Source organism: Simochromis diagramma, unplaced genomic scaffold (genome assembly GCF_900408965.1).
Source record: "Simochromis diagramma unplaced genomic scaffold, fSimDia1.1 OVJJ01000660.1, whole genome shotgun sequence".
Classification (NCBI taxonomy): domain Eukaryota; kingdom Metazoa; phylum Chordata; class Actinopteri; order Cichliformes; family Cichlidae; genus Simochromis; species Simochromis diagramma.
This window is the reverse complement of record NW_024387084.1, coordinates 41018-68688: the sequence shown is the minus strand read 5'-3', so window position 1 is coordinate 68688 and position 27671 is coordinate 41018. Positions and strand designations below refer to the sequence as shown.

Sequence of the window (27671 nt, the reverse complement as noted above, 5' to 3'; positions counted from 1 at the left end):
TTTATTACAAATGTTATTTATCGCATTTGATAGATTGGGTGTTTTTGGCAACTTTTTGTTAATAACAGTGTTAATTTTTGACAACGAAAGAGTTTTGTCCATAACATTTTGAAATTACAGAATGTGTTTTACAGTTTTTTTCTCTCAGAAACTCGTGTATCAAATATGATACAAATGGCATTAAAAGGTTAAGGATGTGCCTGCTCACACGCTAGCTCCTGCGGCCATTGGTATAAAGAACATTTAGCAGATGCAAAAGCACACATCCTTGAGGAGAGCCAGTGAAGAAGGAATGATACTCGGGCAGTGTGTCATTCACTCTCACCCTCTGAAATCTGTCTGTTAAAAAAAAATCTAAAATCTTAGAGTATTTAAAAGTAGAATGGGAGGCAGACCCTTCAGTTTTCAGGTCCTTCTTCTGTGGAACCAGCTTCCAGTTTGGATTCGGGAGACAGACACTATCTCTACTTGTAAGTTTAGGTTTAAATCTTTCCTTTTTGCTAAAGCATAGAGTTAGGGCTGGATTAGGTGCAAAACTCTTTCAGTCAGTCAGTCAGTCAGTCTCATGTTGTGTTCATCCTGCCTTCCTAATAAAAACGATCTTCATCCTTCGCCAACCCCTGAGTCGTGCATTTGGGTCCTCTCTTTTCCACATCCACACAGCGATCCCTGACAAAATGGCAACTCATGTGCCGACACGCAATGGAACCAGCCGAATCTGAACTGTATGAGTTGCAGCAGGCACCACTCTCTGTTTTGAGGGAGAGCTGAGGTGGAAGCCTAATGTCTCACATATGAAAACTCTCTCTCTCTCTCTCTCTCTCTGTTTTTCACTCGCCCGCTTTCTGTCGTGGGTGTCACTCCTAAAAACTTCCCCTTTTCCCTAAACAACCAAATGTCACATGTTGCCTTATCATTTTTTTTTTTGATTGGCTGACATGGTAAACTCTAACACCAATAGGGAAGGGGTGTATTTTCTTTTTCTTTTTTCACTTGCAAAGGGAGAGTGTTTGCTAGCGCTGTCTGTAGAAAACGCTGTTTTTACCGTCCTTCCCACAGTAAACACCACTGTTTTGTTCAGAAAAAAACATTGCGTGTATTTTTTATCATAACTCTGGTTTTACGTGGCCCATCAACACAATTGAAAAACTGGTATATAGTTTGAAGTCCGCACTTTTGACCCAAGTTGAAATGGAGACTCTGACGTGCTGCATCTTGTAGCTGTGTCGTAGTAAATTGGTCATGTGATTTTGACGCGCCGGCACGTCCCGCGACCCCAGAAGGTTTATTAATGGCAGGACTTCTTTAATCAGTTTTGTAGGAATGGGGTCTAAAAGACACGTTGATGGTTTGGAGGAAGTAATTACTGAAGTTAAATCAGAAAGATCAATTGGAGAAAAAGAGTCTACATAAATTTCAACGGTACTAAAAGTAGCTGTAGATAATGTTAAATCTGTGAGATGATTATGGGTAGTGATGTGCGGATCGATACTGAAATATCAATTCCTCTGATACCAATCATTCATGTTCTAGAATCGATTCTCATATTAAAATATCGATATTTTAGTAATGTAGGGTAAATTTGTAGCTTATCATTAATAAGAACACAGTGGAAAGAAACTATAACATTTAGATTGTCTACATTGGAAGGAACTACTTCCTCTTCCGCCTTTAATAGTCATGTGCGAAATACGGCTGTATAAATGTGTTGCAGCCCCTTGGCGTGCGCACTCACAACAATGGCTGGGTGTAAATGGAGTAATGTGCGGACGTATTTTACCTCCACAAACAGCCAAGATGCGGTTTGTGATACATGTGGCAAGAAACTGAGGTGTTCTGGCAACACCATTTACCTCGTCAAACACCTCAGAGTAAATCATATCACAGAATAGGATGGGCGTATGTTGAGGCGAACTGAAGATGAGGAGAGGGACAGGTGCTGCTAGGGCGAGACAAACGTCTCTCGAGGAGTCCTTTAGTACTGCAGGCAGGCAACATGCTCAAATGGCACACAACTTCAGTTTTCTGTATGATAATTCTGCATTATTAAGTGATAAGAACAAGTAATCTGAAGTCCTGTAATCATTATGAATCTATAATTTGAGATACAATAAAAGATACAGTTAAAAAAAAGTTTTTGTACAAAGTATCGGTATCGGATCAGTATCGCCGATACCACCCTGAATTTTACTTGGTATCGGATCGGAAAGCAAATCAGTGGTATCGCACATCACTGATTATGGGTAATTTATTTTCAGTATTGATTAAAATTTTATTTGTGAAGAAGTTCAAGAAATCATTACTAGTTAACACTAAAGGAATGGTTGGCTCAACGGTGCTCTGACTTTTTTTCGGGCTGGCTACAGTGCTGAAGAGGAATCTAGGATTGTTCTTATTTTCTTCAATCAGTGTTGATGATGTGGGTGGCTGTAGCTCAGGTGGCAGAGCAGATAAGCCACTAACCAGGAGATCAGGGATACTTGAGGGTGCATGGGAGTTTGCACAACCAGTCTACATGTGTTTTGTGGACTTGGAGAAGGCATTTGACCGTGTCCCTTGGGGCATCCTGTGGGAGGTGTTGCGGGAGTATGGGGTGTCTGGCCCATTGCTATGGGCCATTCAATCCCCATACAACCGTTTCAAGAGCTTGGTCTGCATAGCCGGTAATAAGTCGGAGTCGTTCCTGGTTGGTGATGGGCTCCGTCAGTGCTGCCCTTTGTCACCCATTCTGTTCATAATTTTTATGGACAGAACTTCTAGGCCAACCAAGTGGCGGAAGGCACTTAGGTGGTCTCAGGATATCATCTCTGCTTTTCACGGATGATGTGGTTCTATTGCCTTCATCGGGTGATGGCCTCCAGCTCGCACAGGAACGGTTCGCAGCCGAGTGTGAAATAGCTTGAATATGGACCAGCACCTCCAAATCTGAGGCCATGGATCTCAGCTGGAAAAAGGTCAAGTGCCCACTCTGGGTCAGGGATGAGTTCCTGTCCCAAGTGGAGGAGTTTAAGTACAGTGGGATGCAAACGTTTGGGCAACCTTGTTAACAGTCATTATTTTTCTATATAAATCGTGTGTGTGTTGTTACAATAAAAAGATGTCAGTTAAATATATCATATAGGACAGCGGTCCCCAACCGGTACCGGTCCGTGAGCTGTTTGGTACCGGCCCGCGAGAGTTGGGGCTCAGGTGTGAAATGTGTGGTTTTCAGGGTTTTTATCGGTTTTCAGGGTTATTTTGTTATCATTTTTATCGTTAACTCGGTTTTCCTGGGTCTTTTCACGTGCGTTATGAATAAATCTTCTTTTTTTCGGTACCGGTACTAGTTTTATTTTTGTTGTATTTATCCGCAACACCTTAAAGGCCGGTCCGTGAAAATAATGTCGGGCATAAACCGGTCCGTGGCGCAAAAAAGGTTGGAGACCGCTGATATAGGAGACACACACAGTGATATTTGAGAAGTGAAATGAAGTTTATTGGATTTACAGAAAGTGTCCAATAATTGTTTGGTTAATTGGTGAAGCTGATTGTAAAAACAAAGCTCTCTCTTTAATTTAACACAGGTGGTGATCGGTTGACAATGTAATTATGTTTTAAAATTAAAAAATTGACATGACATTTTCATAAATGTTGGAAATTCTACAATTCTGTTAATAATTTAAAAATGTTGTTATCACAAAATATTTGAATTTTATTTCTGATTGTACTTATGTTTTCCTCTTATAGAGCTGCTGACGTAGGTGTGACACCAAGATGGATGATGCAGACAAGATCGTGAATAAAATCTTCTCATGGATGGATCTACAAAAGGACAGTATAGACAAGTTGAACGAGCTAGCCTCTGAGTTGGAGGAACAGCAGAAGACTATTAATGTCACTAAAGTTGTCGGGAGCTCAGTGTCTGTGGGTGGTGCAGCTGCCATGACAGTAGCAGGTGTAGTAAGTGTTTTAACAGGAGGACTGCCGATACCTTTGTTAGCTGGAACAGGAGCAGTGGCATCAGGTCTCGGTTTGGCTACTAGTGTGGGTTCTGATGTTGTTGGTGCTGTCTTATCAAGTAGGACTATGGAAGAGGCCCAAAATATTTCAAAAAGGCTTGATGATCTTACAGCAGAAATCACAGCACTCATGGAGTCCCTCTTAACAAAAGCAACAGGCAGACAGCAACGGGGTAAAAATGTTTCTCCAGAAGAATACGTGAAGGAGGCGACCCTGAGAGCAATGGCCAAACACAAGGGTTTGATATTAAAGGAGAAGGACAGTTTAATCAAGCTGTTATCTCAGCTGCCTCTTGAGAAGATCTTTAAGAACGACGTAGAATCAGACCTCCTCAAAAAGTCAACAACGGAGGTGCCACTGCTTTCAGACTTTGTTACAGAGTTGGTGTCAGAAAAACTCATGAAATATAGGGTCAACAAAGCCAATTCCCTGGGTTTAAAGGCATCGACTACAGCAGTTGGAAAAGTGAGTATCAGACAGCCATTACAATGGGCGGGGTTAAGAAATACTCTAGACCAGAGTATGTTTGTGTTTCCAGAACCACTAATCAGAGCACTAAACAACATACTCAGATGTGAACTAACATTTCAATATAAAATAATCTCAGTTCAGTAAATCCTGGAGCTCTTATTCTTAAATGCTCACTTTCAGATTGGCAGAGGGGCAGTAGAGCTTCTGTTTTCGGTTCCTGAGCTCATCGAGAACTGTAAAAATCTGAACAGCCATGAGACAGAAGCCAGTCGGTACCTGAGAGAGAAGGCTGGAGCAATACAAGAAGCTTACGAAGCCATGAAATCAGAGCTGGATGAAATTGAGTGAGTAAAATGAGAAAAATTAATTATTTCATAGAGGGTGAAGGGCTGTTCTGGAAATATTGTTAGAGGCAAATCAAGGTGCAAGATGCAATCTGAACGGCCCAGCACCGTAAATACACTGAAATAAAAACCATGCTAGTGCATCAGTAAATGTCAAATGAATTAATTTTTTTCATACAGCACTATATCACAACAACAGTCACCTCAAGGCCGTTTTTATATACCCCTACCCTCACTGAGCTGTGAGATGACATGAAAAAATTATGTTTCAACTCAAGAAGCTAACATGCAGCTATATTTCTCTTAAAAATTTAGAACCCAGTAAAATTGTTCTTGTACAGCTGTTTATTAATGGTAATTTTAGAAAACAACAAGATAACATTTAAGTAAAACCTGCTACAAATTGATGTTAATTCCACGTAGTTATTAATTTTGGTGCTAGTTAAGCGGTATACAGGACACAATGTCATCAAACTGTTAAACTCAGCTAAGTCCAACATTCCGGTAAAGATTTGGACCAGCTTGGCATTGCTTTAGTTCAAGGAAAGTTCATCAGGACTTGACTAACAACATACATTACATTGCAGCATCATAACTTTGTAAACATTTTATTCATACTTAGGGACTTTCAATTCACTTACATTTTATTTATACAGCGCCAAATCACAACAACAGTCACCTCAAGGCACTTGTTGAAAGGAAGACCCTACAATAATTTAGGATGAAATTAAGTCAGAAAGTTAAAAAATCAGTGATAGCACTTTCAGAAAGACATCTATACATTTTGAGAGAAGCCAATTGAGTCTAATAACAGATAAAATGCTGTGTTGAGGCTGTCATTTTTACCATCTACATGGATTTTAAAATCACCCACAATAATGATTTTATAAGCAACGTGAGCTCTGTGTGAACAAGAGTACACTCTGGAAAGTAGACTTTGATGGTGTGACTATACAGTTACTATACAGTATGGCAGCACTTCATAATGCAGCTTACCTGTTAAAATGTAATGTCCCAGTATTTACCATGTTTTCTTGTGACTTTAGGGTGTAATTATTTTTGTATTTCAAAAATACTGACTGCTTCCAAATGGTGCTTAAAATATAAGCACAGTAGAAAAAGAGAGTAACAACTGTCAGTTTTACAGGAAAGTAGAAACATATTAATATCTCAATTTAATCTTTTCAAAGTTTTGAGTAGGGATGGGAATTGATAAAAACGTAGTGATTCTGAATACATTATCAATATCACTTAACAATTTGATCCCTTGTTGATTCTCATTGGGTTCACACTAAGCAGCATATCAAAGACATTACATTCATGCAAATTGCATGCTGAGTGGTCAAATGTGTGTGCATGTTGGACATAATTCTCCATGTAGGACAGTGATCGTTGTTGTTACTCAAAAAAAGTAATCACACATAGTATTACACATATTACACAGAACACTTAAAAAAAAGGATTGCTGTACGTTACTTAATTACTCCCAGGAGAAGGTAATTTATTATAATACTCATTACGTTACTTTCTGGTTTTTCCCTAAAATGACCTGAAACACATTGTTGCATAGCTACCATTTATTAATATAAATCTATTGCATTTTCATCTTTTTGTGCAATATAAAATATAGTATGTCTATATCCACGCTGTGGACTGTGACACTATTTTTCTTCACCTGTGCGTGAACTGAAATCAGCTCATTGTAGCTCAAGTGCAACTGGAACTGATAAGGAAAATCTACAGACATGCTGACAAACAATTCCAAGGAACTGAACAACTGGAAATCATTTCTCGATTCTCATCTGTAGTTCTGAATATCTTTGGGGTATTTAAGGGAAATCTTTCACTTTTAACATTTTAGATGCACAGGATTATTAAGGGTGTGGTCTTATTATGCTGTATCCTAACTTCCCCTTTATTTGCTACTACTTGATACTATTTGTTAGTAGTCAAACTGTGAAAAGTGAAATTGAGTATCAACACAATAAGACGTGACAAGTTATCAACAAACAATTAAATTCTTAATAAAACTGGTGTCAATACAAATATACATGAAAAGCAAATCTAAATGTTGAGACCACTACAAGGACCTGTAATGAGTATTACTAACATTTTCTTAATGTTTGAAGCTAATTTTAATCTTAGACAAAGGCAAAGCTCACTTCTTTCTTTTTCTTTATCGTGAGCCCTACCTTTACTCGCAGTCACTGACAACATATTTATCTAGTTTTGTTCTGATTCTGGGATATACATTCTGATATGTATATCAATTTCCTCCAAAGGACAGGATCACAGAGATAAGGTATTAACAGTTAATGTCAAACATTGCCTCACAGTGAATTTCATCCCTTTATGTTTTTCTTTCAGGGCAACGTGTGCGAGGTTAGCTGACACGAAGTGGAAGAAGTACAGAAAGAGAAGCTGTTGGTGTTCATGTGCTTCTTCATCACCATGATATAACCAAAGAGGGATCACTGAATCATTTCTCATGTATGAAAATATGAATGAAAATATGAATAATATTAAGCATCTGTGAGCAAGTGTTCTATAGCCAGTGTGGTCCCCACACTGGCTATAGAACATATAGAACCTATAGCTATAGAACCAGCTTATATATATAAGCTGTGTCCCAAAACGTCGGCTGCATCCTCTGGAGGCCGCATTTGAAGGCCGATTACGTCACAGCCAGGCGACGAAGGCTGTCCCAATTCATCGACTCCTTCAAATGTGGCCGACAAATGCGTCCTTCATTTCCCCAACTTTGAAGGATGGGTCGGGTGTGTCCATTGGGGCCTACCATATCCCAGAATTCATAGCACGGCCCAGCCAAACTCCAGTTTCCAACAATGGCGGCCGCTACTAAGTTTTAAAATTACTCTTATTAATCTTTCTGGGCCACAAAATAAACTTTTAACATATTTTAAGGCGAGAAAGTAGCTGTGTAAATTACAAATATCTGCTTGGTTTATCAAGACATCGCATATTTGCAAAAGTGTGCCGATGTTTTCGGAGACGTCTGTTACCCACCCGCTCGATGGTCACTCCAGCCGGTGAGAGACCCCCGCTCTTTCGCTACTCAGGTTAAACATGATATAAATAACTCGGATAACTTTTATTTGTTCCGGAGTAAATCGGTTTGGCTGAGATCAAAGTTATTAGATTATTAGATTAAATAAAACTTTATTAATCCATCGGGTGGGTTCCTCCGGGATTTTCACACAGCTGAATAAACGTCAAAAAGAAAACTGATTAAACAGAAGTGTGAGACGGTCGAGAATTTACACGTGTCCTGTTATATTTTAGATAGCAAGGAGCAGACGGATGAGTTTATTAAACTCCACCAAGACAGCGGTGACGCTAATCAGAAGGCTAGACCGTCCCATTTCACAGCCTCGCACTTCCGGCCTTCTCAGTCTTTGAAGGACCCGGCCCCCGTAGACCACGAAGGCCGGGTCTTCCGAAGGATGCAGCCGACGTTTTGGGACACAGGGAAATATTAAACATCTGTCTTTCTTTCATTTTGACCCCAATATGAATTAAATCTTTAAAGAAAGTGCTGTGAATGATGAGTTGTCAAGTTAGTTAGAAATATATTGTTGTATAAGTATAGTAGCCGCATTCTGCCCGTTAGCTTCAAGCTAACGGGAGGTCGAGACCTTCTACAGCCGGGAGGAACACCGCTTTCCCGGCACATCGTGCCTCGACCTCCCGGTCGGCTTCGAGCCGGCGTCCGAAGAATGCGGCTAAAAGTTTTGCGAGATCCCGAGTTTGTTTTGCGAGATCAAAAAATTAAGACGGACTTGTGCGAGATCTCGCAAAAGTCCGTCTTAATTTTTTTTCTTCTCCCATGTCCCCTGCGGGGCTCCGTATAATAAAGTGGCCACAAAGTAGAAACTATAAAATTCTGTTTATATTTTTGACCTTGTGTCAGTCTGAGTGAGTCCAGTTTATCACCAACTGCTGTTTTTTTTCCTACTTTTCTTCCTCAGTAACATTGTTTATCTTTCAAAACAAACTTTTCTATTTTAATCTTCTTTTGAATCTTAAAAACTTTGCAGAAGAAGAAACAAAAATGTTTCAGTTTGACCTCTAGGTAGCAGTGTTGTCTTAGTGCTACCATTGCCACCTACAGAGGACTGCAGTAACAGTGTCAATATGTTGGAGCCGTAAAATAAATATGTGTGTGACTGAAAACTGACCTTGATCAGCCGCCAGCGATCCAGTCAAAGTGTGGGACACAAACACTATTAAAATATGTTTCATTTGGATTTCAGACTTAAGTTTTCCCAAATGTTAAAAATAGAAGAAATAAAAGACATATTACGTGAAATATATACAATTTTTGACATTGTCAGAAACACCTGTCAGTTTGCACATAAGATTTTAGTCACACTGACAATAATTGAACCCTCTTATATGGTCACTTTGTGTTTTCTTTGCTAAATACGTCAATCCTCTACACATGCAGGCATAAACATCCATTATAGATCCAGACCTGCATGAAATATAGGCTAAGACATATCTGTAAGACAAATGGGAGATAATCATCATCACGTGGTATTTGATATGTTCCTGTGAGTTGGTAATCTATCTATCTATCCATCCATCCATACATAACAAAGCACACACACATAATCTGGGCTTTCACTCCCTCACGTTGGACCTGTTACTGTAATCAGAGACAACATGAAGCTATGATCGAAGAGTGTAGCTGCTACAGCTCTGCCACCACAGTCTGAAGCAGGAATAAGGTTTGACAGACAGCTTCCTCTGTGACAGGATGATATGTTGCAGACAGCAGCGTGTGGACACACTGAGATGCCCACTCCGTTTTTCTCTGTTACTGACTCACAGGAACATCCAGATGTCTCAATCCACCCGAAAGCATGAGTCACGATCAGTCACTGAGAACCACGTGACGATGATCTTTCCATCCATCTGACAAACAGGTCTCAGAATATGTTTTCCAAGCTGAATCCAGGTCTCCTTGACTTCTGTCACCACACACAGACATGGCATGTATAGTTTCAACACTCCCTCAAACCCCCATCTTCTTTTATTTGAGCCACACTGGTTCATCTAAAGCTGATCTCAATAGCTACAAAACAAATTTGACCCTGAAGAGACTTCGTGTGCTTTTGATCGGTAGGCCCACCAAACTCCTTCACAGGAAGCTGATTTCAGCTCTCTGACAAACAACGTCTTGATCCCTGATCCGATGAATCTCACGCAGCAGATAATGCAGGGTTCTGGAGCTGAGGTGGGTGAGAGGACTCGCCCAGCCTGACTGCCTTGTTGCACAGGAGTCTTTGCTGCTTGGCCTGATACGAAGAAACCTGAGAAGCCCTGCAGGCCAATTCTGAGTCACACCTCTTATGGCAGCTCCCCTCTCGGTTGTGACGATGATGATGATGAACACCTCTGGGCATCCAAGTTTATACTTTACCCCATTCACATCCCATTCTCTTGCTCTCCCTCTAATATCAAGTCAACCAATTAGGTTTTGACATAAGATTCACTGATCTTCAGCCCCACCTTATTATCCTCTCCATCTCTGACCTTTCACCCACTTTTAACTAAGACAAAGGTCATTTCATGCCTTTATTCAGTTCATTAGCATTTCATTCACTTTAGCAGAATCCCTTTAAAACCAATTTTTCCCTTTTAAAACTACTCAGACTTCAGCAGTTTATTTGATCGTGTCAACAAAGAGACTCTAAATGTAAGAAGAAACAGCACGATAAGTGACACTTTTCACATTTACTTTTTATTCTTTCAATTCAGCTTTCCAAAAAAGTATTAATGCCTGAACATTCACACAATGTAATCAAATAAAGTTTCACTTTACATTTCAGACTGCAATAACCTGAGAGAGAGAGAGATAAGATAAAACTTTATTAATTCCTCGGGTGGGTTCCTCTGGGAAATTCGGTTCACAAACACATTCTTTATTTGCTTTTTACACACACAAGAAACTGTAAAACCCAGAGCGCAAAAACAGAGAGGTTCAGGAAAATCTGTGTCCACAATCAGCGAAGAAGTGTAAAAACTGTTGAAAGGGAGAAAAGAGGAAAAACTTTGTTTAAAAACAAACAAAAAAAAACAAAAACCGGAAAAGATCGTTAAAAAGAAAAAAAAAAGTTGGAAAAAGTCTAAAATCCCTGTTCACAAAAGGTGAAAAAGCGTAAAAACTGTTCAAAAAGTCAAAGTGGAAAAACAGTGTTTAAAAAAAAAAAAAAGCAAAAAAGTGTGAAATGCTTCTCCAAAAATAGGAAAAAAATGTTAGAAAAGTGTAAAAACTGTGTAAAAAAAACAGCAAAAAAAAACAACAGTAAAAACAAAAAAGCGTAAAGCGATTGCCCAAAAAGAGACAGAATATTGGAAAATGTCCAAAACGAAATCAAAGGTTGAGAAAACTGTAAGAACCGTGTCCAGAAAAGTTGAAAAAGTAAAAAAACTAGGTTGAGAACCCCCCCCACCCACCCCCCAAAAAAGACCGAAATCTGTGTGGCAAAACGGGAAGAAAGCTGCCAAAGTCGTGTCTCTGTCTCTGGTGTGGATACGATTTTTAATTAGGGCCTCTAAGCTAAGACTGAAAACCAAAAATCGTATAAACTACAGTGAAACGAGCAAAAGTCAAAGTGGAACCCATCTGAAAAGAATTGTGTTTAAGGGTTCAGCAGGACTAGAGAACAATACCTGAACAAGTCTGCTGAAGCCCTTAAACACAGCCTCTCAGTGGGTAAAGAGTTTTCAACTTACCGTCAGAGGCTGAAGAAAAACTTGGGCACATAAGAGCCGATGTGTCCACACCGAAGCTGAGAGAGGCTGCTGAAGTGTTTTCAGCTCTGTGTGAGGCAAAACAGACAAGCCGCTATTCCCGAAGCTGAGCGGTCCCGAGAAATTTCAGTTTATTAATGTTGCATGTGTGAGCAGCATGTATGAGACACCTCTTTCCTCTCCGCTCGAATGGCTACACTCCCAATTACGTCACTGTTCGTGGGCGTGCTCTGCGCATGCGTCCTGGCTTGCACTGCTGAAGGCGAGCTCAGCGGTTCTTCACACACACGTGACAAAAAAGTCCCAGCTGAGTCTGGAAACAACGTCACTCTGACATGTCGAGCTCCAAACAACAAGTTCATAGTTGTGAACTGGAGCAGAGCTGATCTGGGAGAAGAATATGTGCTCTTGTACCGGGACGAGCACTTTGATACCACCAACCAGCATCCATCTTTTAAGAAGCGGGTGGCTCTGCAGGACAGACACATGAAGGATGGAGACGTGTCTTTGATTCTGGAGAATGCGACGACTGCGGATGCTGGAACGTACGAGTGTCGCGTCTTCATGGAAGAAACACGCTCGTGGGAATCTATCTGCACCTCACACCTGTTTCTGCTAGAAGATCAACCAGGAGGACTGAGAGGGGACGGAGTCAGAAGAGGACGTGCTGGACTGATAGCGAGCGCGTCACTTTGTGTTGTGCTTGTTGCTCTTGTTGCTTTTCTGACCTACAGAAAACATGGACAGAGTCAGGATTCAGAGCGTCCTCCTGCTGAACTGCAGACTGTCTGAAATGTCTCAGAGCGTTTTGCAGATGAACTTTGAGTCTCCTGCTGCTGAGCAGAGACAGACAGCATTCAGCAACACTCCACACAGACCACTGATTTCACTCTGACACTACAGGAAGGACTTCATCATCCTGCGGGCTGACGAGTACATTTACTGTAAATATTTTCCCCCTATTGTCTATGAGACTGACCAATAGGAGCAGAAAGTACTCAGCTGAGCCAAACTTTAAGCAGCTGCTACTGAACCCAGCCTCCGTGAGAATGAACTGTTCTGTCCAACACAAGCTTCATGTTGGAAACATCAGCAGGTCTCTTCTCTGACTCAGTCCAGCCGATTATTTGTCTTTGCAGGCTGATAATCCCGATGTTTCTACACTAATGTGTAAAACATCAGTTTCTCGGTTTCAGATTATTATTTATTTGTACCACTTTGTTATTTTCCATTTTAAAAGATTCAATAACTGTCAGATAACCCAGGGAATTACACGAACGTGTCAGTGTGCAGCAGTTATTAGTTTTATTGTGTTCTCTGTTGTGAGTTGTAAAGATTTAAAGCAGAATATATTGTTGTAAATGATTATTTGTGGATTATCAAATTTTCCTTCACAATAAAGTCAAATGTAACTAAAGTATTAGACAAACTGCAGCAACTCCTTTAGGAATACTTTCACATCCTGATGTAAAAGTTGTGTTTTTAAATCAAATATGAATGGTTGAGACACTTATGATGCACATTTGCTGATGAATGCAGCTTGAAGCGTTGATGAAACTGTTTCATTACTCGTTTAGGATTTTATTCATGTTTTTCATTCAAAATGTAAAAGAATAAAGAGAATAAATGTGACACTCATCATTTGATTGGTTTGCTTCTGCTTCATGTGTTATTTTTTGTTGTCTTTGTTGGCACCCTTCATGCTTGGGGTCGATTCGTTAGGAGTCAATTTGAAAATTGTTTTCTGATTGTACAGAAAAACTGCATTTAAACCAAGTGCTCCTTGAGATATCTTTGTCTAATAATTACGTTTATCTGATGTTCCGAACAATGTAAATGTATAAAAAAAAAATTTTTTTTTTTTTAAAAGAACTCTGGAAATTCGGGAATACTTTTCAAAACCACTGTACTCCACCGACTGTAGTGGATCGTCACACAGGCACAGGTACCCACTAATCATGACTCATACTTTCAGGTGGATTGAGAGATTTGGGATGTTCCTGGGGGTTGGTAATATATATTAAAAAGGAAAACCCACCCAGTCTCTCACGTTGGACCTGTTACTGTAATCAGAGACAACATGAAGCTCTGATCGAAGAGTGTAGCTGCTACAGCTCTGCCACCACAGTCTGAAGCAGGAATAAGGTTTGACAGACAGCTTCCTCTGTGACAGGATGATATGTTGCAGACAGCAGCGTGTGGACACACTGAGAGGCCCACTCCTGTTTTTCTCTGTTACTGACTCACAGGAACATCCCAGATGTCTCAATCCACCCGAAAGCATGAGTCACGATCAGTCACTGAGAACCACGTGATGATGATCTTTCCATCCATCTGACAAACACGTCTCAGAATATGTTTTTAGAGCTCAATCCAGGTCTCCTTGACTTCTGTCACCACACACAGACATGGCATGTATAGTTTCAACACTCCCTCAAACCCCCATCTTCTTTTATTTGAGCCACACTGGTTCATCTAAAGCTGATCTCAATAGCTACAAAAACAAATTTGACCCTGAAGAGACTTCGTGTGCTTTTGATCGGTAGGCCCACGAAACTCCTTCACAGGAAGCTGATTTCAGCTCTCTGACAAACAACGTCTTGATCCCTGATCCGATGAATCTCACGCAGCAGATAATGCAGGGTTCTGGAGCTGAGGTGGGTGAGAGGACTCGCCCAGCCTGACTGCCTTGTTGCACAGGAGTCTTTGCTGCTTGGCCTGATACGAAGAAACCTGAGTAGCCCTGCAGGCCAATTCTGAGTCACACCTCTTATGGCAGCTCCCCTCTCGGTCGTGACGATGATGATGATGAACACCTCTGGGCATCCAAGTTTATACTTTACCCCATTCACATCCCATTCTCTTGCTCTCCCTCTAATATCAAGTCAACCAATTAGGTTTTGACATAAGATTCACTGATCTTCAGCCCCACCTTATTATCCTCTCCATCTCTGACCTTTCACCCACTTTTAACTAAGACAAAGGTCATTTCATGCCTTTATTCAGTTCATTAGCATTTCATTCACTTTAGCAGAATCCCTTTAAAACCAATTTTTCCCTTATAAAACTACTCAGACTTCAGCAGTTTATTTGATCACGTCAACAAAGAGACTCTAAATGTAAGAAGAAACAGCACGATAAGTGACACTTTTCACATTTACTTTTTATTCTTTCAATTCAGCTTTCCAAAAAAGTATTAATGCCTGAACATTCACACAATGTAATCAAATAAAGTTTCACTTTACATTTCAGACTGCAATAACCCGAGAGAGAGAGAGATAAGATAAAACATTATTAATTCCTCGGGTGGGTTCCTCTGGGAAATTCGGTTCACAAACACATTCTTTATTTGCTTTTTACACACACAAGAAACTGTAAAACCCAGAGCGCAAAAACAGAGAGGTTCAGGAAAATCTGTGTCCACAATCAGCGAAGAAGTGTAAAAACTGGTGAAAGGGAGAAAAGAGGAAAAACTTTGTTTAAAAAAAAAACAAAAAAAAACAAAAACGGAAAAGATCGTTAAAAAGAAAAAAAAAAGTTGGAAAAAGTCTAAAATCCCTGTTCACAAAAGGTGAAGAAGCGTAAAAACTGTTCAAAAAGTCAAAGTGGAAGAACTGTGTTTAAAAAAAAACAGCAAAAAAGTGTGAAATGCTTCTCCAAAAATAGAAAAAAGGTTAGAAAAGTGTAAAAACTGTAAAAAAAAACAGACCAAAAAAACAACAGTAAAAACAAAAAAAGTGTAAAGTTATTGCCCAAAAACAGACAGAATATTGGAAAATGTCCAAAACGAAATCAAAGGTTGAGAAAACTGTAAGAACCGTGTCCAGAAAAGTTGAAAAAGTAAAAAAACTAGGTTGAGAACCCCCCCCCCCCCCAAAAAAGACCGAAATCTGTGTGGCAAAACGGGAAGAAAGCTGCCAAAGTCGTGTCTCTGTCTCTGGTGTGGATACGATTTTTAATTAGGGCCTCTAAGCTAAGACTGAAAACCAAAAATCATATAAACTACAGTGAAACGAGCAAAAGTCTAAGTGGAACCCATCTGAAAAGAATTGTGTTTAAGGGTTCAGCAGGACTAGAGAACAATACCTGAACAAGTCTGCTGAAGCCCTTAAACACAGCCTCTCAGTGGGTAAAGAGGTTTCAACTTACCGTCAGAGGCTGAAGAAAAAATTGGGCACATAAGAGCCGATGTGTCCACACCGAAGCTGAGAGAGGCTGCTGAAGTGTTTTCAGCTTCGTGTGAGGCAAAACAGACAAGCCGCTATTCCCGAAGCTGAGCGGTCCCGAGAAATTTCCGTTTATTAATGTTGCATGTGTGAGCAGCATGTATGAGACACCTCTTTGCTCTCTGCTCGAATGGCTACACTCCCAATTACGTCACTCTTCGTGGGCGTGCTCTGCGCATGCGTCCTGGCTTGCACTGCTGAAGGCGAGCTCAGCGGTTCTTCACACACACGTGAAAAAAAGTCCCAACTGAGTCTGGAAACAACGTCACTCTGACATGTCGAGCTCCAAACAGCAAGTTCATAGTTGTGAACTGGAGCAGAGCTGATCTGGGAGAAGAATATGTGCTCTTGTACCGGGACGAGCACTTTGATACCACCAAGCAGCATCCATCTTTTAAGAAGCGGGTGGCTCTGCAGGACAGACACATGAAGGATGGAGACGTGTCTTTGATTCTGGAGAATGCGACGACTGCGGATGCTGGAACGTACGAGTGTCGCGTCTTCATGGAAGAAACACGCTCGTGGGAATCTATCTGCACCTCACACCTGTTTCTGCAAGAAGATCAACCAGGAGGACTGAGAGGGGACGGAGTCAGAAGAGGACGTGCTGGACTGATAGCGAGCGCGTCACTTTGTGTTGTGCTTGTTGTTGCTCTTGTTGCTTTTCTGACCTACAGAACACATGGACAGAGTCAGGATTCAGAGCGTCCTCCTGCTGAACTGCAGCCTGTCTGAAATGTCTCAGAGTGTTTTGCAGATGAACTTTGAGTCTCCTGCTGCTGAGCAGAGACAGACAGCATTCAGCAACACTCCACACAGACCACTGATTTCACTCTGACACTACAGGAAGGACTTCATCATCCTGCGGGCTGACGAGTACATTTACTGTAAATATTTCCCCCTATTGTCTATGAGACTGACCAATAGGAGCAGAAAGTACTCAGCTGAGCCAAACTTTAAGCAGCTGCTACTGAACCCAGCCTCCGTGAGAATGAACTGTTCTGTCCAACACAAGCTTCATGTTGGAAACATCAGCAGGTCTCTTCTCTGACTCAGTCCAGCTGATTATTTGTCTTTGCAGGCTGATAATCCCGATGTTTCTACACTAATGTGTAAAACATCAGTTTCTCGGTTTCAGATTATTATTTATTTGTACCACTTTGTTATTTTCCATTTTAAAGGATTCAATAACTGTCAGATAACCCAGGGAATTACACGAACGTGTCAGTGTGCAGCAGTTATTAGTTTTATTGTGTTCTCTGTTGTGAGTTGTAAAGATTTAAAGCAGAATATATTGTTGTAAATGATTATTTGTGGATTATCAAATTTTCCTTCAAGATAAAGTCAAATGTAACTAAAGTATTAGACAAACTGCAGCAACTCCTTTAGGAATACAAATTTATTAATGCCTGAACATTCACACAATCAAATAAAGTTTCACTTTACATTTCAGACTGCAATAACCTGTTCACAAACACATTCTTTATTTGCTTTTTACACACACAAGAAACTGTAAAACCCAGAGTGCAAAAACAGAGAGGTTCAGGAAAATATGTGTCCACAATCAGCAAAGAAGTGTAAAAACTGTTTGAAGGGGGTAAGAGGAAAAACTTTGTTAAAAAAACGGAAACATTTTGTAAAACATTTGTCCAATAAGACAAAGAAAAAAAAAAAAAAAAGGAAAAAGAGGAAAAACTGTTTAAAAAAAAAAAAAAAAAAAATAGCAAAATGGAGGAGGAGAGGAGGACGGCAGCACAAAGGAAGAACCTGAATATAAGAAAGTGTTTTTCAAAGAAACCTGTAAGTCACTTCAAGTCAAGCTCACTCATAAAATGTGTCCGTCATAATAACGTTACAGGCTATGCTAGGCTTTGGCCCACGTCAGTCTAAAATTGTATCTTACCAACGTTTTTTGGAAACTAACTGCACAACAGGCAGCACTATTAGTTCTCTCAGTCTCAGAGCAGCATTTCTAATTTTGATTGAAAGTGTCAGAAAAAACGGCAGCCTCGAGCAGCCAGGATATTAGTTTACAGAGGCTGTTAAAATTATATGTCTAATGTTAAAATGTTTGTCATACAATAATTTCATCCTAATGGCACTGACATATTCATAGGATTAATTTTTTGACACAAAATATCATGAGGTAGTCATGATTTTGCAAATATTCCACCTTGTAGTGCAGTTTGCACTACAATTGTTAGGCTGCTGATGTAAATTGATTGATTAGTGTAGATTTGACAAATAATCTGAATTGACATGTCTCACTTTTTATATGGCACGAATCAATGTGTTATTTTATCAAGAGGCAATTTGTCCTAGTGCATTCAGAGGGGAAGAGCCAGGTCAAAGGTCAGGCACATCAAGCACATAATAATTTTGTGGTCATTTTAGATGAGTAGTTTAATGGAGAAAAACCCCCAGTTCATTTAGTGTTCCCTTAGTGCTAATGTATAAGAGAAATTGGTGTAGTATAACTGAAGTAATCGTGTTAAGATAAGATATGATTACCTTTATTAGACCCACACGTGGGAAATTTGTTTTGTCACAGCAGAAGGTGGACAGTGCAAAGTTATATAGCAAAAATTAGAATACAATAAGAATATACTGTACACAACTGTACAGAATAGAATAAAAATATACATTAGGATAAAAATAGAATACAAATGTTATATACAACTGAGTAAAAATACAACTTACAAAATACTCAGAAAAAAGTATTGCACTTAGACTTATTGCACATGTGTGGGTTTGTGTGTGATCAGTAGTGATGGTGAGATGAAGCCTCATGAACTGACCCAATTGGTCGACTCATGGTTCGAAGCATTGTGATGATTCCTTTGCTCTACTGCGCCATCAAGTGGACAATTCAAGTGAAGCGGGCTCTGTGATTATAATGATGTGTAAACCTCTAAACTGAATAAATAAATTGTTTTCAAGGTTATTTATCCCGAATATTGTCTCAGTATGTGTGATACAAAAGAGAAAGTGGAAACTATCAGGACAGAGTTTTGTACGGTGGCCCCTAGAGACAAAGCACGTACAAACTCCAAAACACTTGCAAAATCCAAAACACTTACAAACTCCAAAACACATGCAAGCTCCAAAACACGTACAAAATCCAAAACACATGCAAAATCCAAAACAGGTACAAAATCCAAAACACGTGCAAAATCCAAAACACACGCAAACTCCAAAGCACTTACAAAATCCAAAACACGTGCAAACTCCAAAACACGTACAAAATCCAAAACACGTGCAAAATCCAAAACACATACAAAATCCAAAACACGTGCAAAATCCAAAACACGTGCAAAATCCAAAACACGTACAAAATACAAAACACGTACAAAATACAAAACACGTGCAAAATACAAAACACATGCAAACTCCAAAACACGCGCAAACTCCAAAACACATGCAAAATCCAAAACACACGCATACCCCAAAACACATGCAAATTCCAAAACACAACGGAAGTGCTCCAGGACGCTAGGGGCAGTGTTGAGCTTTTGTTACCTAGTAACTACACAAGACAGGAAGTACCAATGACCGGATTTGGGGTCTGCAGCCTTAAAGGCCGCATTTTAAGGCCGATTATGTCACAGCGACACGACGAAGACTGTCCCAATTCAAAGGCTGCTCGAAATGCGGCCCTCAAATGCGTCCTTAATTTCCCTGAATTTTAAGGATGGGTCGGTGTAGCCTTCATGGCCCAACATATCCCAGACTTCATAGCGCGGCGGTGGTGTGGATAATTTTGCCGAAAAAAAACGGCGGAAGCGGAGCGGACGAAGAGTAAACTTTCAGAAGTAAGTACTGAATATTATGTCACTTATTTATGCGCAAATGTTTTTATAATGAAGAACATTAAAACATTACTGTTGGCAACATGTCGGGAAAGTTATGTGACATTAGCGACGTTTGTACTAACTTGGTTTTAAAGCCTTTACTTCAAAATATTCGCCGTTCAATAGCTGACTTTAATCTTACAGAGAATGTGATGATTTTATGCGTAATTAAAGTCAGTCATGTCAGTCAGCTGACGGTTCACTCGTTAAGCTGAAAGAAAGATGCTTTAATCACAGGAGTCACACATGTGTCCACTGCACCATCTGGGAACTCTTCTTGTTTAGCACTGGTAATGACACAAACACTAAATCCTCCTTCTCTGGTGCTGTTTTGTAGCAGTGTGTACACCTGAGACTGTCACCTGTCTGTCTGTCCTGCACTCTCTCTCTGTTTCTTTCTCTCTGATTGTGGAATAAAAGTATGAACATGTATTTATAAGTCACACTTGTGTTTGAATCCTGCAGCTTATCACACATTTGATTTCTATGTGTGACACGTGCAAGTGTCCAGAGTGAGGACAGACTGAGGGACCCACTGCTGCACATCATCTGTGAGGCTTTGCACCCCTGATGATCCACCAGGACAATCTCAGCAGTATGTGAGGAAGAGGAGGAGGAAGAGCCAGCAGCGGCTGACAGATGGAGAGAATAGACAGACTGTTCCCTGTTTGTGAAGGACTGCTAGAAAAGTTTAAAATAACTAATTGTCTGTCCTGAATCAGTCTTATTAGGTAATGTTCAAATAATTTTTATCATTCCCGTGTTTTCAGTGTGGGAGAAAGTACTCAGGGCCTTCAGGTTACACACTATGAAAGGCAGCAACAAGTTTAATGTTCAGAAACCTAAAGTATGTATCAGCAGCAGAATGGAACTAAAAATAAATGTTTGTTTCAGTTCTATGAAGCTTTGAGTATTTGGATCAGTAGCACTGCTGTGTTTGTTGCATCATATTGCTGTAATTGTTTATATGCTTTATATATTCTGAGGTAAGTTGATCTATAGTGTTACATCATATTCTATAAGGATGTTATGTGTTTGTATACTTTCTGCCCAGTTTGACCCATTTAGCAGAAGTCAGCCTGTTTAAGGCTCTGATATCTATTCTGTATGACTTAAAGCAGTTATGACATGGTCTGATTTTCTCACCCAATAAAGGAATATTTAATACATCAGTCTACTCTTCATTTTATCAGAAACGGTTATCACAGCTTGTACATTTTCTTTTTACACATGTATGTAAGCATTGAGCCAAATTTAGTAATGCCAACATACTGAAGGAACAACATTTGTCTCTTATATATGATACACCTATATATGCACTGTCAATATACATTTTGAACCAGCTGCAGATGTCAGAGTAACAACTGACTGACCCCCACATAAAGTGCGTTACAGTAGCCCACAGGGGAAGAAATAAAAGCATGGATCACGGTTTCAAAGTGCTGCCTAGAAAGAAAAGATTTCACTCTTGCCAGTCGCCTTAAATGATAAAAATGGACTGGTCCAACTTAAAACCTTGGGCAGTAACAACAGGTTTAAAATAAACCTCCAGGGGTTCCAAATGAAAAGAAGAGGACTCACAGGGGCCACTGGGGTCCAAACACCAACAAATCTGTTTTCTTTTCATTCAAATTTAAAAAGTTTAGAGCCAACCAAGCTTTAATGTCATCTAGGCATGTCAAGAGAGGTTTTATTCAGATGCCATCCTTCGGCTTCAGTGGCAAATAAATTTGGCAGTCATTCCTATATACTTGTCTTTGAGTGAAGATTTAAGGTGGTAAGACATGTAAATAACTGCAACTTGAATCTGTACTGAAGCTCAGTATTTGACACAGAGTTCATGTTCACTGCTGTAATAGCTAATAATGACTAATATAATAACCATAATATTGGCCATATTATATTTACATTACCAAAGTGATATGACTTTAGTCTTATGAACAACATTAGCTAATTGTTATTTACTAGCTAATCTTAAATGACTGTTCAGTACAGAAATGAAGCCCAAAAATCATGTTTTACTGTCCTGTGGTCTCAGCCTCAGATACTTATCAAATCACACAAAGCTCTTGTAGAAACAAACAAACAAATGAAAAAAATATGTTCTCCTTCATTTCTGTCAAAAAAAGTTGTATGACACGTTTCCAGCTGTTAGTATCATGGTTGCTAGGCAACCTGGGAAGCGCGACGGAGACTAGAGCCCATGTGTTTGCAACAAACTTGCCGTTTATTTTGCAAATCGAGCTCAACACTGCCCCTAGCGTCCTGGAGCACTTCCGTTGTGTTTTGGAGTTTGCATGTGTTTTGGATTTTGTACGTGTTTTGGAGTTTGCACGTGTTTTGTATTTTGTACGTGTTTTGTATTTTGCACGTGTTTTGTATTTTGTACGTGTTTTGGATTTTGTACGTGTTTTGGAGTTTGCATGTGTTTTGGAGTTTGTACGTGTTTTGGATTTTGCACGTGTTTTGGATTTTGCATGTGTTTTGGATTTTGTAGATGTTTTGGATTTTGTACCTGTCTTGGTGTTTGCACGTGTTTTGGATTTTGCGTGTGTTTTGGATTTTGTACCTGTTTTGTATTTTGTACCTGTCTCGGTGTTTGCACGTGTCTTGGATTTTGTACGTGTTTTGGATTTTGTACCTGTTTTGGAGTTTGTACATGTCTTGGAGTTTGCATGTGTTTTGGATTTTGTACGTGTTGAGGAGTTTGTGCGTGCTATTTGGAATTTGTAAGTGTTTTGGAGTTTATACATGCTTTGTCTCTAGGGGCCACCGTAGTTTTGGTATGATTGTGTAACTGTTAGCCTCAGACAGTCAGTCAATAGTATAATTCAGATCAACGATCAGTACATTTGCATATTTTTATAACTATAAAAAGAAAGCTGACACTTTCGAGACGTTATCTAATGTGTAAGCATCACAGCAGATGCCTTTGTGTCAACATAGCTGAGGCTAAAACAGAAAAACGATTTTATAAAAATATTCAGCAGTAGATCAAAACCGAAAGAATTTAGAGGATCATCATTTAGCCTGGAGAAATAGTTTGCTGCTTTATAAGAAAGCCCTCCGCAAAGCCAGAACATCTTACTATTCATCACTGATTGAAGAAAATAAGAACAACCCCAGGTTTCTCTTCAGCACTGTAGCCAGGCTGACAAAAAGTCAGAGCTCTTTTGAGCCAACCATCCCTTTAACGTTAACTAGTAATGACTTCATGAACTTCTTCACAAATAAAATTTTTATCATTAGAGAAAAAATTACCAGTAATCATCCCACAGATGTAATATTATCTACAGCTACTCTTAGTACCATTGATGTTAAGTTAGACTCTTTTTCTCCAATTGATCTTTCTGAGTTAACTTCAATAATTACTTCCTCCAAACCATCAACGTGTCTTTTAGACCCCATTCCTACAAAACTGCTCAAAGAAGTCCTGCCATTAATTAATTCTTCGATCTTAAATATGATCAACCTATCTCTAATAATCGGCTATGTACCACAGGCCTTCAAGCTGGCTGTAGTTAAACCTTTACTCAAAAAGCCATCTCTAGACCCAGCAGTCTTAGCTAATTATAGGCCAATCTCCAACCTTCCTTTCATATCAAAAATCCTTGAAAGAGTAGTTGTCAAAGAGCTAACAGATCATCTGCAGAGGAATGGTTTATTTGAAGAGTTTCAGTCAGGTTTCAGAGCTCATCACAGCACAGAAACAGCTTTAGTGAAGGTTACAAATGATCTTCTTATGGCCTCTGACAGTGGACTCATCTCTGTGCTTGTCCTGCTAGACCTTAGTGCAGCATTCGATACTGTTGACCATAATATCCTATTAGAGCGATTAGAACATGCTGTAGGTATTACAGGTACTGTGCTGCAGTGGTTTGTATCATATCTATCTAATAGACTCCAGTTTGTGCATGTAAATGGAGAGTCCTCTTCACACACTGAGGTTAATTATGGAGTTCCACAGGGTTCAGTGCTAGGACCAATTCTGTTTACATTATACATGCTTCCCTTAGGCAGTATCATTAGAAGACATAGCATACATTTTCACTGTTATGCCGATGACACCCAGCTCTATCTGTCCATGAAGCCAGATAACACACACCAATTAGTTAAACTGCAGGAATGTCTTAAAGACATAAAGACCTGGATGGCCGCTAACTTTCTGCTTCTTAATTCAGATAAAACTGAGGTTATTGTACTCGGCCCTGAAAATCTTAGAAATATGGTATCTAACCAGATTCTTACTCTGGATGGCATTACCTTGGCCTCCAGTAACACTGTGAGGAACCTTGGAGTCATTTTTGACCAGGACATGTCCTTCAAAGCACATATTAAACAAATATGTAAGACTGCTTTCTTCCATTTGCGCAACATCTCTAAAATTAGAAATATCCTGTCTCAGAGTGACGCTGAAAAACTAGTTCATGCATTTATTACTTCCAGGCTGGACTACTGTAATTCATTATTATCAGGATGTCCAAAAAACTCACTGAAAAGCCTTCAGCTAATCCAAAATGCTGCAGCAAGAGTCCTGACAGGGACTAGAAAGAGAGAGCATATTTCTCCTGTTTTGGCTTCCCTTCATTGGCTTCCTGTTAAATCCAGAATTGAATTCAAAATCCTGCTCCTCACATACAAGGTCTTAAATAATCAGGCCCCATCTTATCTTAATGACCTTGTAGTACCATATCACCCTATTAGAGCACTTCGCTCTCGCTCTGCAGGCCTACTTGTTGTTCCTAGAGTATTTAAAAGTAGAATGGGAGGCAGAGCCTTCAGTTTTCAGGCCCCTCTTCTGTGGAACCAGCTTCCAGTTTGGATTCGGGAGACAGACACTATCTCTACTTTCAAGATTAGGCTTAAAACTTTCCTTTTTGCTAAAGCATATAGTTAGGGCTGGGCCAGGTGATCCTGAATCCTCCCTTAGTTATGCTGCAATGGACTACTTGCACAATCACTTCCGCGTTCTATGTAGTCCTGCCCCAGTGCTTCCGGTGTGGTTAAACCATGGCGACGTTCTACACTCCTGCCTACAAGAGCTCCCAAAATTGAACATCACTGATGATCATCGGATTTGCAGAGTGACGACTACCCCCGCCAGCAAATTAGATAAAGGATTTAAGTTATATGCTGCATCATATATACACAACTACGAAGGTAAGAAAACGTAAATTAACCGAAAAAGAAACGCTAGCTAACGTCAAATGCAAACACTACGTTACTCCGCTATGTCCTTCATTTGATGTCAATTCTCTATATTACATGTTTTCTTAAACGGTATTTTATGTCGTCCGAAAGTATAGTTGAGGTTTTCTTAACTAATGTCACTTTTGTTGTTGGACACTGTTATAATAGCGATAGGTAGTTGGCTAACTAAGGAGGTAGTCAACTACCTAATGCTACTCTTGCTAAGTGTAAAGTATATATGTTTAAGACGTGCTGACATGAGTAATACAGAAATAATGCTAATCGTACTTGTATCTTTATTCAGTGTCCAATAAAGACAGGTTGTCAGGGGAGGTCGGTGTGAGAGCCCTGTGCTACAGGTCAATGAGGAAGAGTGAGGCACCACACAGACTAAGTGTAGGCAGGAAGCTGTGTAAAGTTGTTAATCCCCGTTCAGTGGGGTTCAGTTCATTTAAGCATTAGTTAAGTTCATTCCTAAAGGCCCATCAGCTTGAATGTTTTCCTTGTCTCCCTGCTTTATCACTCCTAATTTGACTAGTCAGATAGTTAAATCATGTGTTTGGGTGATCAGAAACATTTGACACCAAGTTAATACTGCAAATATACACAATCAAAGTTATTACAGTTATCAAGGATGGTTAAGTTGTTTTAATAGGGAGAGAAGGAAACACTAAGCATTCAGGAGGGTAAGCCTGTAGGGGTCAGTAACTATAACACTGAACTATGTTCCTGTTCAGCTCTTCCATGAAGATGTTACATTTTAAAATTTTTGTTCTTTCTTCTTAGATTAAGCTTCTGGAGTCATCGCTGGTGATACTGACACATAGTCAGTGCTCCTGTGTGGCAGGTGCTGTTATGTGCAATCACACAGTGGCACTGCTCTTCCAAACAGTACACTACTCACAACTCAGAGTGCCGGTTGTCCCCCCTGTGCATAGCTGCACGGAATCTGAACAGCAATGGCACAAGCCACGGACAGTGGTAATTTAAATGAGGTTAAAGTTTTTGAATTCGTCCATGTTTGCATATGAACAGCAACACCATCCATAGTAAATGGGTCTTCTGTTAGGGTGTGAAGCCAGGACCCATCAACTCCATGATCTTCACTAAGCCGGTACCAAATAGGATGGCCCAGACTGGAGTACGGTAATTAGATTTGTAAAATTTGGTTTCATGTTGCTATTTGTTCATACATACATGTGTCACAATAGGTATTAATTTACATACAACATTACACTTTCTGAAGACGGCTAACTCAGTCATGTACATATATATCCCAGTCTCCAACTTATGCACCACTGTTTTACACCTTTTAGTTTAGTTGTTGTTGTTCAACTGCTCATCAGTGGGATGTAGTGGTGTGACTTTGTTGTGTGGGCACAAGAGGACTACCTAGTGCAAAGAATATACATGGATACAGATGTGCACAATGCAACCAGAGGAAAGGCAGACTATTTCTTTTTTTACATATATGCGCCAAGATACCTGTGTTTGGAAAAATGAACAGTGAAAACATAACAAAAAGAAAAACAGATCCTTCAGGCTTGCTGGAACAAAATAACTGATGTTTTATTTGCAATGTATTTCATGAATTATTTTGTTGTTACTTTTATGTGAAATCAATAAACTGTTATTTAAGCAATGGCATCAATTTCATTTTTTAAAAACACACAAAACATTGAATTTGTGTAGAACTTATTTACATGGTATTTAAAACTCCATGCCTAGCATACTGATATACATTTAGACAATAACACAACTGAATGAAGAAAATGACAAATGGTATTTTTGATGTTACAAAAGCACAATGTCACTTATGATTTTAAAACGATTTAGTGATTTACTTTATAATTTTGATAAACAATTTTGTTGAATCTGAATAGTAATATAGTAGTATAATTAAAAAGTATTAACATTCAACATTTGCAATGAATTTGAATTATCAGTAACTTAAACTCAACTATCAGCACTCAAGTACCATTTCTGTAATCAAGTATTGTCAGCTAAGAAGGAAGAAATGCAACTGTAGTGGCCTCAGCTGCAGGTCATTTTCCATAAGTTACTGGCACTGGTGTCTTGGGAAAAATCCATCTTGTCTCACTTAACCCATTTTTTTAACTAATGCTGTGTTGTGGTAATTTGACAGCATACATGCTACTACAAACAGTTGGTTGATATTGTAAACATGTGACATGGTAATGATGCTATCAAAAAGTTTGTTCTGTTTGATCCTCCTAATGACTCGCTCCACATGTACCCTGAGTCTGGCTATGGCCTGCGTCTCCTTAACCTGGTATGCTGGCATCTGCTTCTGCTTAGATAGAAAAGGTGGGCAGTACACTTTGCATTTACAACAATCGGTGATTAGGAAGCTCTTATCTACCATCACTGCCATGTCTTCAGTCAACTTCTCAGCAATGCCTGATTGTTTGAATAGTTCCTTGTCACTAACCAAACCAGCATACAGATTAGAGATGAATGTCACTGAACCATGTGGAGCTATGCCAACCAGGGCTTTCATCATACAGTGGGATTTGTACGAAGAGTACATTTCACTTTGGAGAAGTGGTGAGGATGGTGTCTGACACCTCAGCTCTGTACAGTCAAGGATCATCTGGGTGTCTGAGAAATCTTTGAATTCCTCAGAGAGGTAAGCTTGCACTTCTTCACGTGTAAGCCAAATGCATTGAGACCCCAGTGCAGTGGCAAGAAAATTTGTCCATGTGGCAATAATGCGGCTCACTGTGGACTGGTGTATGTTAAATCAGTGTGCCAGGTCCCTCTCCTTCAAACCAACTGACAGGAAAACC

At 39.7% G+C, this 27671-nt stretch overlaps 1 protein-coding gene and 2 long non-coding RNA genes across 3 annotated transcripts; 2 read left to right on the top strand and 1 right to left on the bottom strand.

Annotated features, from left to right (window-relative positions):
• The first annotated feature begins 427 nt into the window (after positions 1 to 427).
• On the top strand, positions 428 to 27671 carry LOC120742624. The gene is made up of 4 exons (XR_005697909.1): positions 428 to 480; positions 24532 to 24831; positions 25648 to 25842; positions 25931 to 27671. It is a non-coding gene; the product is annotated as an uncharacterized LOC120742624 (long non-coding RNA).
• On the top strand, positions 3659 to 8413 carry LOC120742621. Its single transcript, XM_040046040.1, has 4 exons — positions 3659 to 4464; positions 4651 to 4814; positions 7182 to 7373; positions 8304 to 8413. The coding sequence occupies exons 1-3, from the start codon at positions 3754 to 3756 to the stop codon at positions 7267 to 7269; spliced, it is 963 nt and encodes a 320-aa protein (XP_039901974.1). The 5' UTR covers positions 3659 to 3753; the 3' UTR covers positions 7270 to 7373; positions 8304 to 8413.
• LOC120742623 lies at positions 10560 to 17209 on the bottom strand. The gene is made up of 2 exons (XR_005697908.1): positions 11577 to 17209; positions 10560 to 10863 (listed from the first exon to the last, which is right to left on the bottom strand). It is a non-coding gene; the product is annotated as an uncharacterized LOC120742623 (long non-coding RNA).